The 13,507-nt window shown below is 32.2% G+C and overlaps 1 protein-coding gene and 1 long non-coding RNA gene across 4 annotated transcripts; one reads left to right on the top strand and one right to left on the bottom strand.

Moving 5' to 3' along the window:
* Positions 1-766: 766 nt before the first annotated feature.
* LOC100642457 (sodium/potassium-transporting ATPase subunit beta-1-interacting protein) lies at positions 767-10,474 on the bottom strand. Of its 3 annotated transcripts, XR_007225162.1 has the most exons (7): positions 10,253-10,474; positions 9,258-9,395; positions 9,084-9,164; positions 8,819-9,010; positions 8,681-8,741; positions 5,745-7,948; positions 4,737-5,623 (listed from the first exon to the last, which is right to left on the bottom strand). XR_007225162.1 is itself a non-coding variant. In XM_012312188.3 (6 exons), the coding sequence occupies exons 1-6, from the start codon at positions 10,304-10,306 to the stop codon at positions 3,095-3,097; spliced, it is 1,287 nt and encodes a 428-aa protein (XP_012167578.1). In that variant the 5' UTR covers positions 10,307-10,471; the 3' UTR covers positions 767-3,094. The 3 variants fall into 3 exon arrangements, 2 of the variants coding, with proteins under 2 accessions (XP_012167578.1, XP_012167579.1); XM_012312188.3 differs by lacking the exons at positions 4,737-5,623; positions 5,745-7,948 and adding an exon at positions 767-3,855 and having other exon boundaries at positions 10,253-10,471; XM_012312189.3 differs by having other exon boundaries at positions 4,737-7,948.
* Positions 10,475-10,496: 22 nt separating this feature from the next.
* LOC125384650 lies at positions 10,497-11,273 on the top strand. Its single transcript, XR_007225163.1, has 3 exons — positions 10,497-10,626; positions 10,717-10,836; positions 10,971-11,273. It is a non-coding gene; the product is annotated as an uncharacterized LOC125384650 (long non-coding RNA).
* Positions 11,274-13,507: the final 2,234 nt, after the last annotated feature.

The raw sequence follows: 13,507 nt of genomic DNA, 5'->3' as shown, positions 1-13,507 counted from the left end.
TCGTGGGTTCGACGTGGAGGGTTCGAATCCCTTCCCTCTGTGAAAGCTGATTTGCATAGGAAGGTTCGTGGAATATGAGAATAGTGCTTGGTAAATGTTGGATGGTCATTGATTCGTCTGTGATATAAAATATGTTGGTCAGATAAGCATAGTGAAGATTTGAAATTTTTAGTACATTTTGTAGATTTCTATATTAACGTTTACGTTTACGTAACGAGGGTGTTTTTTTAGTTACTACTAAGTATGTTTTTGTGTTTTTACGTTATGTATTAAATTAAATATTATTAATTATTCCGTTAAAATGAAGAGTTTAAAGAATGGTACTTATCCGAGTATCTACAATCTTGTTTCTACATTTTAACGAACGTTTTTCTCTAATTCGAAAGTTGTCTGTACAATTAACAGTTGCACGAAGTACCAGACAACGCAACCTTTTCCTTATTGTAAGTTAGAATTTTCATTCAATTCGCCAATTTTTATTCTTCGATTACGTTATACACGAAAAAATGTTTGCTTTTGTATTAACACCTATTTTAATATTTATTAAATTTAATCCTTTATTTGTTATCGACAACTTTGTTAATATTTTATCTAGATTAAGATTTAAATCCATTTAAAAATCATTTATGTGTATGTATAGCACTTGTATATCGCTCTTTCATTTATCACCTCAAAAATCATACCACGCAGACTCGATAAAAATAAAACAAGATCTTTGAAAGAATTCGGCTATTAAATTTATGTTTGAAAATAAAACTCCTATTCATTGAATCAAAATCATTCTTCGTTTATTATTGTCTTGCTATTATTGCTTCGTGTTATAATTGTACATTGGTGAATGGTAATAGTAAACGATGACAAATCGTGTACAATCCTGAGCGTGAAGAATCAGAAACAATATAATAAGTACAAGCTGGTGACGGTTGAGTTTTACGTGATTTCCTAATTAATTAAAGGTAGCTGCCCTTTAAATAAACTTAACATACTTATACGATACATTCTATAAAATACAGAGAGTACAATTATACAATTGCAATACCGTGCGAAGGAAAAACGAAAAAGTGATTCGCATATGCAGAAATTACAAATAATTTTGAGAATTAATCTTACATCTCTAATATTTAATACTTATGAAACACGGCACTAATACATTACTTTTTTCGACCTTAAAACGAAATTATTATTCAAATCGTATTCATAAAAAATTCTATATATAAAAAGTAAAATTTGTATATACGAATTAAGCATTAAAATAAAATCGAGGTCTAAACCTCGATTTTTCAAAATTTATTTTGACCTATTACACTTGGTCCATTCATTCCTTCTATGATAAAAATCTCTTATTGTTTTATATTTCCCACTGCACAGTATCACAGTAGATCGACCTATCGAAAAGATTTACAAAAATAACGAATATTTCTATTTAATATTGCCTCGATTAAAAAATTCAATTAAAAGACAATCGTGTGGCAATAGAAACCTATTAAAAACTTAACGTTAAAATTTCTAAAAATCAACACTCTGTTCATCGACGCAGTATTTGAACGTGTAATAAAAAAAAAAGAATAAGACAACATATTCGTTGAATAAGAGTATAATAATATTTTTAAGTAACATATAACTACGTGATCGATGAACCAAGCGTCTAGAGATTCTCGAAGAATAATAAAAATTAAGTACTTGGATCGTGTAAGTTGACCGCCTAATTAATTAAACCTATGTTGTACGATAGTCAGCGAAAGAGTTGAGGCAGTTTTACATTCATACAGAATATTACAAGTATTATCATTAACTTACATCGATGTTTAATACTTTGGTTTTCATTTCACACGTCCTATCATCATCGACGTAGTCTATTTTGATTTTTCGCATGAAAAAATATCTCTTATTGCACTTAGCATGCATAGAGCGTTTAAACACGTTTATGAATTCAACCAGTGACCATTTTTTATTTTTTTTATTATATTTTATCATATATATAATTACAACAGGTAATCATTTTTTTTTTCGTTTTCCAAATTTTTCATTAGATTGGTCACCGTGAAATTCACGATTTTATAGCAATCTTTTCTCGATACCTGGAAGACTATGACACGAATGGCGTCCAATATACATTGTAAAATCTCGTTTTCAGAAAATAGAGCGTAGAAAAATTAATGTTTCTCTAAAATATCGCGTAAACGTTTCATTTCGAAGGCTCGAGGTGAAAAAGGGTATAAATAAGGATGATTGTGTGATCATAGATCGATATTTACAGATGACTTCTCCGATGAAAAACGATTCGATGTTATAAATAATCGTGTTAATAATGGATAGATAATTGAAAATGTCGTGGAGCAAAGAGATTTCTAAAAATTGTACAACAGCGAATTCGTATACTTTCATCTAACGCGTGAATTCTATTTCTCGTATAAAGTATATAATTTTTTATCGTCTCACATTGCAACTGTGATAAAGTCTTATCAAGGGCTGATATGTACGAGTATACGTATATATCGCGAATTGTATGAAATGTGACTTTTAAATATTTGTTAAAAACGCGAGTTACTGTCCTGAGATAAAAAGGCGGAGCTTAGAAATCATAGAAGATCGCTACGAGATCGAAGTATCGCGAAATCTTTCTGAAAGTTAATAAACTTTAAAGATATCTATCGCAAAGTATAACAAGATGCAGACAATTGCATCCATTGTTATCGAGTAAAGCTTGATCGATCAGAGAAGTAACAAATACTTCCTGTTCCTTAATAGTAACAATTACAATGTAAGAATATAGTAACTATAACTTATCAAAAAGTAAACCTATGTTCGTATTGGACGTTTAGTATCAATTCCCTTTAAAATTGAAATTAAAATAAAAATTAATAAAATTAAGTACAACGATTCTAGATCTCGATCCTCTGCAAGATCCTCTAAACAGATCTATACGATTCAAAATACTTTAGTTTCTCAATAGAGAATTACAGAATTCCATAATTACATTAAAACTATCACAATTCGAAAGATTACACATTAAACGATATTACCATCAAACTATTCCCTTAAACAACTAAACATCCACCAAACGCAGGTTTCCAACCACCTCCCTCCAGACTTCTCAGATTACCGTATCCTGATAAGCAGGGGGTCCACTGAGAACAAATTGCCTCTGACTCTGCCTAACAATATCCGTTCTGTTGGGAACCTGAGGTGTAGCTCTCACTCCATGATAATTGCTATAACTCGACCTAGCACTAGCTGGTCGATTATTATAGATCTCATCCAAATCTTCCCCGTTTAAGCTTTGCGTACTAGTTTGTTGAAAAGTTGGATTACTCTGACCTTGCCACTGCATTGGACTCAATTCGTTTGGTTGCCAATTATCAGTAAGATTTCTGGTAGAATTGCTAGCATCCCAATTAGGGTAACTCTGATTCGTATAATTGCTAGTGTTAGAGTAATTGTTAGAAGAATCTTGGTTCCATAAGGTAGGAGAAGACACAGCCATATTCACAGCTTCCGGCTGCCAGTTGGAGTTCCTATCTCTGTCCCAACTCATTGAGATTCTATCATAGTTGAGCGTGCCTTGGGACAATGAATTCACATTTTGATTGGTAAGATTGCTGGGTGTTGTATTAGCGTATAGACTTTCCTGATGGTCCATGATTCTGTTCACGGGGTTCTTTCTGCGTGACTGCCTTACAGAACTCCTTCTGCTGGATCTTCTTGTCCCGTCACGAGAGATCACCGATCTTCTTTTCACTCTGCGTGGAGTCATTGGCTTTGGAGACACGCTGTCGTCGTGAACCGTGGGCTCTGGCTGAGAATACTCGATGCTGTACAGAGGCCGCGGTTGCTTTTTCTTCCGTTTAGCTTGGGCTGCGTTGGAAACAAACAAAAAATCTTGTCAGTAGGTGTTCTGTTAAGGTAATCATTCAGTTTGCGCTTGGATACTGACGAGTTAATATCGCAGATTGGTTCTGCAATAATTCTGAATGCAGATAGTTGCGGTGACTTTGGATGAAATTTGAAATCTAAAAATGGAATATTAAACAGATAGGTGAATCTCGAAGTAATAAGCGATTAAAAATTATTATAAAGTTTAGGTATTACATTTTTAACGATTCTTACTCCACGTTTTAACGGAGTTTCTTACAGATCACGTCGGATCTTCACTTTTGGAACGAAGATTAGAGAGTAGCAATATTTTTATAGCAATATTTTCGAAGATTTTTATATTTGGATTTGTATACCAAGCACAAACTGCAAAGTTAAACACACACTTTTGAGTCAAGTGACAAATGTAGTTGCGTGTTATCGAAGTATCAATACAAATCTTCAACTGTATGAATGAGAAAAACAATCGAAGTGGTTGAATTATTACATGCACAGCGAGAAACACGCTCCCAACGCGATTCGATGGCTGATCAATGTTCGTTTCTTTTCTAAATTTTCAAACGACGATGCGACTTTCACGTGATCTTGAGTAATTGAATTAGTTAGACTCTTTTTTAAAGGATCAGTCAGACCTAGTCTAAAGTCGTCATTTATTCGTTTAACCAAATGGTAAATTATCGTGTAAAGATTTTAGATTGCAGTAATTCAGTAGGAAAGTACTGACTGAGAGACGAAAACATCGAGAATGAAAAAAAAATACAATAAAATAAAATAGTTCCCCGAAAACCCACAGAAGAATAGGAGAATGTTAGAGAAGGAGTGAAAGAAAAGAATGGGGGTTAATAAATAAAAAAGCAAGCAAGTAGTAGGCATTGCACGTTTATTGTCGCCAGTAAACTGCACCAAAAGTAAATTATATGATACAGTAAAATAAATTATACTATAAAATTAAAATCTACGGCCTTAACGAAGTACACAACGACACTACTGTACAAGCTTTCGACAAAAGAGGGAAAAGATAAAAGAATCTTCGATTGTACTACGAACAAACGTTTCAACGTTGAATCTGAAGTGACTCGTTAATATTAAATATTCGGCTAAATCCTCTAGTACATAATGTAAAACGTTTTATTACTCTTATAAATAAATTATGTAAAATACGTAAACGTAATTATATATATGTACAGTATACATTTAGTGAGCAATTTACTTGCAAAATCCATTAAGTCAAGTATATCTGACTTAAAATATAATAAATGATTAATCATATAATTGTGCGAATAATATTGTATGCAATGTTTGCAAAGTTATTCAATAAGAATTAAACTTAAAGTAATATATCTTAAGTAACGCACAGGCAGTATCGTGAGTCGTGAACAAGGTCAGCTTTAGGTCCAATGAGATGTGATGAGAAAAACAACTCATTATTGTATAGAGCTATTTCATTGTGATTGTGACAGATGTTTAGAATAGATGTATACCTGAATGTAGATACTTAACATTGAAAATTATGTAACTATCAGCATCAATTAATCACTGCAAAACGTAACTCTATCGTTTCTTCAGTGCATCTGTATATGCACAGCTCAATAAGCATTGCGTTATAAGTATTGTCTATTATCGGATTGCATTAAATGTTCATTGAACGATTATTGTGCGATTTTGATTGTTGGCAAATTAACCAACTGTTTATCAGAACAGTGGAAACAGTGATATCTTCGTGCTTATTCATGATTTATATTCGTACCACCTGAAGAAACCAATTCTTGGTGAGTAAGCAATTTGTATATCTTTCTTTTTTTCTTAATGAAATTTTATATCTTAATTAAATCAATCTTCGACTTTAGAATATAAGCTTAGTTGTTAAATACCTGATGATTCTTTGAATGTTGTTTACTCATCACACTTATGATTGGACTAATATTTCAACGAGCCTTGATCTGCAACTCACAGAACATTTTGTGTAATTAAGACACACAGAAGTCTATAATAAGAACAGTTTCTTCGTCACTTCAGATTTTTCTTTTTAGCTTCGACATATTATTAGACATTCTTTGATTAATTGATCCATGGAATGTCAAAAGTACTAATTTAATAAAAATTTATGAGGGAGTCTGTGTATATGGTATCTTACAAATTTCGATTATTTGTATACTTTCATCTACATAGATATGCAAAATGTAGCTTCATCGTTGTTTAAAAAAGAAGAATATAAAATAAAATATTCTATCGAACTTAAGAACCGTAAACAAGTATTAGCATGCACTACCAAATACTCATACACGTTTCATTAAAATGAAAAAGTGTTTCGCAGCACCTTATAAACACAAGTTCTTCACCATCATGATACAATAAGCTAATTTCAATGCAGTCTAAAGGTCTCTATCATAATGCTATGTCGTAAGCCAGGCCACGCGTGTCATTAAGGGAATTCTTAATAAGTACTATTCATATAACAAAAAGGAAAAAAAAATATAAATAATCCTATACATTAGTGAACGTTTACATATAGCGTTTCTTCCATTCATGCTGTACTCTTTGTTCCCTTTCAGATGCAACGTTATTTTGTCTCCTATATTATGAAAGCTCATCTATCAAGCATAGCTTCTTAAAGTTACAAGTTCGATAATAAAAAGATCGAATAAACATTTTCAACCAACATGATTCATAGTTCTATACGTATCACAGTGTATGTATTAATATAAAAATGCATGTTGTCTAATCCAACATGAATCGTATATATGAAAATATCTATGAGCAAATGTAAATAAAAATCTTCATAAAAAAAGAATTAATATAAACACGAGAAAGCAAACGATGCTACTGAACACACATTGTTTATTCCGCGTTGTCAGTCGAAATACTTTAAAGACGTAGTAGAAATTATTAACCTGTTACTGTGATGTTAAAAAACTAATTTAGGAAAGAAAACGATATTCTTTCTAGACTAACAAGAAGAAATCAATCGGAGAAGGCACCCTAAGCTAGCTACTCTCTAATCGTTCTATCTATTTGGCAAGGATAGGAATTCTATGTAACACCTTCGAATTCTCTACAAAATAGCATTAAAATACATTTCACTTCAGTCCATATACTGTTTTAATCAATTCGAGGTCGACGATGCACTGTATGCACCCTATACTATTAATCCAACGCGATCTCTCTTGAAAAGAATTTTAAGCAAATCAATAATTTAGAAATCTTCAGGAAACACTACACAAAAGTTGAATAGTATAAAAAGAAATGGGTGAAACATTTACATTATTATCGGTTGAAATAAAAAGGTGGTTCGCGGTTCTGCTGAAATATTAAAAATAGTATCAGGTTTCTCAGGATCGTCTTCAAATGAGACCCCGACCTCGAATGGATTAAGTTAGAAATAAACTCTATATATATTTTTCTAATTTCTAACAATTTAAAAATTACTGGCAATACAACGACAGAGGTCTACTATCTCTTTTAGACCTATTCTGTTTCTCTTGGTCAGTCACATTCTGTTGATTCTCAATTGCCAATCTTGGATCTGAGTAAAACGACCGCATTGACTGTTCGCGAACGTGATCGGTAAAGACTCTAGGCTTGTTGGGGACTTTATTTTGCTTTGCTACAACAGGTCGACATTTGACACGCGGAGATGCAACGGGACTATATTTGGACGAGTGCGGATGGTACAATTTGTTCTTTTGATACTTCAATTTAGCTGCACTGTCCAATGAATCGTATTCGTCGTATGGGGATACAGGCCTCTGTAAATGATCCAACGGATTCGAATAGTCGTTAGAATAATCAACATACTTTAAGTCGCGACTGGATAGATTGCTTCGTTCAGTTCTGATCGTGTCATTTCTGAAGCTACATTTACTTCGTCCGGAGCTGTTAAATGTTTTATCGTTATGTTTTGGGAAGCTGGTATCGTGACAAACTGATTGATGAGAGCTAGCTGTGCCTGCGGGGTAATTTTGAGCGGAATTTTTGTGAGGGTGGGCAGGTGATGGAAGAGCCGAGTAGCTAACGTACATAGGATGTAACGGCGTGTGGCCTGCCAACCCAAAGTCATCACCGCCCACAAAGTCAACTGAAATATGACGTAGAATCGATTGCATTAGATCGAATTTTATTGTGTTTGTGACGTGAAGATAGTGATTCTTTTTGATTAAAATTAAATTAGATGGTATATGAGTCTCATTCGAATATAGCCAATTTCACAACAGTTTATACGTTTGCAAACAATACATGTTGTATTAAAGATTGAAAAATAAATTCGCGTAATATTCAAGCTTCAAAGATGTTATTTCACAGTACATTGAACATTCGCAAGAGAATCGATGAGTAATGATGTGCATGAGAGAAACCATTTTACTTCGTGCTTTACAAAAGGAGCAAATGCGTGCAAACCATGAATCAGGCAAAGCACTTACCAAAGTGGAGGATCAAATCCACCAATGAAATCAACTGTAACCGACAACCCTCTTTTCAAGCAATAATAAATCTTAAATTTATGTAATTAAAAAAGAAATATCCAGAATGGCTGGCACAATTTTTTTCTGTAGTGAAACATGTTATTCTGTATTATAAAAAGATTTATCATTGCACGTTTTAGTTTTTTAACTGTATAAAAATAAAAAATTAAATTTTGAAAATTTTTCCTAGATCTTGTTTGCCGATAACAGGCAAAAATATTACCTAAATTTACCACCAAATAATATCCCAGGATAAAATAGAAAATAATTTCACTCTGCAAACTAATTCTTATGCTAATCTGACACTGGCATTAATCAAAACAGAAATTCTTGAGTTTTATACTTACAGCTATCATCTTCCTCCAGAAAAACTTTACTTAGGCAAATACCACCTACTATTGCAATAAACTAAAACAAAAGAAATATTATTTTAAATATTGTAATTAGTACACTTTTACTAAATAGTGAAACTTAATGGTACTTACACCTAAGATGCATTGAGTAGATGCATGTAAAATTTCAACTACTTCATAATCTAGCACACAATCTGTCACGTTTGTAGGTCGGGCAGGTCTGAATAATTCTGGTTCAGTAACATCATAAATAGCTTTACAACCTGGTCCATTGACATGCCACCAGGAGAAGCTACCAGTACCAAGATTTAAAATATCACTATTCTAAAAAAATTAATCGTAATTAAAAATCAATTAAAATTATGAAAAAAAATTACTTAAAAAAATGAATACTTACTTTGTCAAGTATACCAACATCGAGGTAGAAACATATCATGAATATATTCCACCCTAACCATAGTGTATTCCATATACAATACTAAAATAAATTTAGTATACAAACAATTATTTCTGTTTATAATAAGTATGTATATAAAAATATATTAAAGTGAAATGAAGGGATTGTACTTACTGATATGATATATTTAGGTCTATATTGAAAAGCTCCGAAAAACCCTAAGATTACAAATATAATGTTGAAAAAATTGACCAGTATCGGGGCCCACATAAAGCCCAGAAAGTCGAAGACCTGGCGCTCTACCGTAGTGATCTACAAGCAAAAATGAAATAATTCCAATCAAATTCAATAAATCAACAAAGAGTCTGAGTAGAATATGTCTGAATCTTAAAAGATTAATTTCTTTCATTCCTACCAACTTCTTTTTGTCTACAATCTTAATTTGCACCAATTGCTCTGTGTTCTAAATACCCAATTAATCTGATGGATCAAATGTGAGCCAGTGTTCATGAACCATTTAACATATTTTTTGCTTTCAACTAAGATACTTGCTTTAAACAACATCCCATTGTATTTCTACTTTTATCATATTCCATTTTAAATTCTTTAAAGCTCAATTAATTGATATTGAATCAATTAACACGATATTGAATTAACCGATTTTTTAAAGTTATCCTATTTCACATGCACTTACTGCATTTTTCAATTAGCAAAAACATCTCTGTAGTGCAATGTAGAACTCTGTATCGGTATCGATGCGAGTCGACAAGAAAGCGCTTAGAAAGTAGTAAAAGCGGTGTTAAATGGATCGGTCAGTTTCTACACGGAGATCTTTATTCCGCGGAGATAAACCATGCGATCTATAGATCGATAAAGCGATGCGATAATCAAGCAAGTGCGTATGTTTCATCGAGCCATGATATCGTCGATAAAACATTTCGAATCGTTTACAGTTTATATCAATGCAACAATCCATAGACCAAACTCTTTAAACTGTTTATTTTTATTTAAAAAATACTCGATGATTAATATCTATTCAATAATCAGTCTTCTCATAAGAATACCACGCAGTGACTCAGTGCTAGAGAAATACGAATTACGTGTGTCACAGGATGACGATAATTTTCTCTATGAGAGGACAAAAACATTTTTCCATCGAAGAAACTCACGAGTTGCAAGGTGCATATTGTCAGCAGAAAGTGCCTTCGATTACAAATTCCCATGTCATTTGGCCAGATAGATGTTTTCGCGTGCGAGGCCACGGGTATCTTTGATCACTCGATAGAAACGATCTCGTTGCACGTTAGCTGCATCACTGTGGCACGTTCCAATGCGTCGCCATGTTTCCTTGGCACTTGTTCCGTCCCTTTCTTGCGACCGACTGGTGCAAGTGACATGCACCGACGTATATACGAACACGATTTTGTAGCCAAGCAACTTGACTATAGTCTACTCGAGCTAGTTCCGTTCTATTGGAACGATGATATCGCTACGCCTTTCCTACTTTGTTACTCTCTGCCAGTACAATTGGTAGTGGCAGTACGTAAGTACAAATACATACAGTTTTGTTGTTTAACTTTAAGCTGTTATGTAGAACTAAGCAATTCTTTACAAATTATGAATCGTTCTTTAGGAATCGACAGGAATTTTTGGCCCCAAATTGGGGATTTGTATTAGGAGAATATGATGTGTAAGGAGATGGCACGCAAAATCTCTGTCGAACGGTTCTTCTAAAACAACAAATTGTAAATATGTATGTATTACGTTGCAAATATGCGCCGATTATAATTAGCGGGACTCCTACGCTCTATGAAAGAGTTTAACCGGAAACCTGCTTGATAGAAATTAATAGAGGAATTAATAAAGAATTAATTCACTTATTTTTAGATGTTATTCGAAGTTAGCGAACATGAGTTTTCTTTTTACATAGTTCACGGGTTAATCAAGAATTCTAATTGCGGAAGTGTTACGCATTAAAGGCGGAGGAAGCTATGTATATATGTATTTAAAAGTTTTCCTTAGAATGGAACGATTTAATTGAGTAGACTATAGCGTATAGAAGAGCGTATTGTGTTTTTGTTCTACCATGTACGGAATGCATTGTGAATTTCGGTGTTTGTGAATGGTGACACGCGCAATATGTATTACGTGTTTATATAGTATACATTATACCGATAGGTGAAATAAAAATGACGCATTTTTAATTTTAATAAAATATTTCCAGCAAGCGGGATTTTTATCCCTATAAGTAGATATTTATATAGTTATAATTTATATAGTTTTATAATTAATAATTTTTAGAGGATGAAATTCTATTTGAAACGGTTAAGCAGCGAAGTAGTGTTGCATTTACTTGCTTATTTAAAAGTTTAGTGCCACATTTTTGTTGCCTGCAACGGGTTCGATCCTTTTTCGTCTTGTCAGGTCATTCTCCTTTATTTCCCCTGTTTTCCGCTCTTTGTATTCCTCTCTGCCTACCGCTCCTTTACATACATTGCGTTCTGGGTCAGTTTTTAATCCCTTTTTACATGCATTTCCTATCTTATATGTATATCTTCTTTAAACACATAGCTGAATAAGGGCAATGGAAAGTTTTAGATATGTAAAAGTCTTGTAAAATTCTCTTAATTATTTTTATAAACGTAAATAATATTCATTATGTTCATAAATAATATTAAAATGTATTATTATAAATTGTAACACAATTTATTTTGTACCAAATGAATAAATAAAGTTTTTTAACAAATATTAAATAATTTCACATATTTATATATTATTTCTGAATAGTTTCTCGTTTACTTAGCTTAGATTATAAATTTTTATTAGAAAGCTTCCAAGATAACAGGAGCACAGAATCATAATTGAATGGCCACTGGGAGGAATAAAAGGAAATATAATATACAAGAAAAATTTAATATCAATTTTATCATACGTATCCGATATTTAAAGATCTTTTTTATTAAGAACATACATACATAAATCATGAAGCTATTAGAGAAAAAGCATAAAAACGTAAAAACGTTAAAAATTTTTGAAATTTGCTCGTTTCATGGACACCGAAACACTACACCTATCTAGCGGTGAAGAGGTGAAACTAACCAACAGGAGGTAAAATTAAGAAATCCAACTTCTCAGTTCCGAGACAGAAATTTTTAACTTTTAACGTTTCAAACGAATATTTAGAACCTAAATAATTAACTAAAATTAGTTTTTTTAAGTATGCCTAGTTTCCCAATTATAAGCAATTTTAGAAAATCATTTAGTCGATAGACAATGTAACACTATCGCCATCTAGATGGCGAATAGATGAAACTAATCGACAGGAGGTAAAATTAAGAAATCCAAACTTCTCGATTTCGAGGCTAAATGATTATAGTGTTCCATGGTCCATAAAATAGACGATTTTTTTAAATTGCCTAAATGAAACTAGGGGGAATATTTAGAAGAAACTGATTTCAATTACATCGTTAGGCTCTAAATCTACATTTATGCCCTCAAAAATTAAAGCATTCAACCGAGTAGCCGAGAAATTTAAATTTTTTAATTTTGCCACCTGATAATTAATTCCACCTTTTCACCGCTATGTGGCGGTAGTTTTTTTGTGACCCATGAAACGAGGGAATTTCAAAAATTTTTTAAAAATTTTAATAAACTATTGAAATAATCTGTTCAACGATCATTACAAATTATTTCAAAAGACATAATCTTTAATTTACAATCTTAAATATCATATAATATTTTATATAATTCTTTCACATTTACAATATCAATTTTAATTAAGTAATCTTGTTGATCGCGAAATAATAGAAAAAGAACTGTAATAATAAAGAACAGGAAAATAAAAATTCTAAATCATTAATTTACAGAAATAATTAAAATGAAGATACCTTTACAGCACTTGATATTATTGTACTCTTGATTTATATATATTAGAAATTGATTTTCCAATGTATAAAACACAACGAGTGAACGTAATTCCATTACAAAATAAAAAAGACATCAGAAGATCGAACTTCCCGTCAAATCTTTCAGAATGCTAATGTCGATGAACAAAATTATGTCTGTATAAATTAATCTGCGTATAAATAAATTCGATATTAAGTAAAGAAAAAAAAAAAAAAGAAAAAGAAAGGACAGAAAAGGAGGGAAAAAAGGAGAAATATCAGACCTGTTTCTGACTCAAACTAATACATTATTTAAAAATGCCACTTACGAATACTGTCGTTGTCGCAGGATATTTAAACTGGACATCGCTAAAGTCCACCTATTAAAATTTTTAAAGGCGTTCCTCTTACCTTGCCTCTGGTGTTTCCTTTTCTGTAGCCACATCTTTGAAGAAGGTAAAAGTAGAAGAAGGATAAAATACTGATAATAATTCTGCCTTTAACAGCACGCTCCGATCTTTACAATTTTTTCCAAACGAA

Source organism: Bombus terrestris, chromosome 9 (assembly GCF_910591885.1).
Source record: "Bombus terrestris chromosome 9, iyBomTerr1.2, whole genome shotgun sequence".
NCBI classification, from domain to species: Eukaryota; Metazoa; Arthropoda; class Insecta; order Hymenoptera; family Apidae; genus Bombus; species Bombus terrestris.
This window is presented reverse-complemented; position numbering and strand designations above follow the sequence as displayed.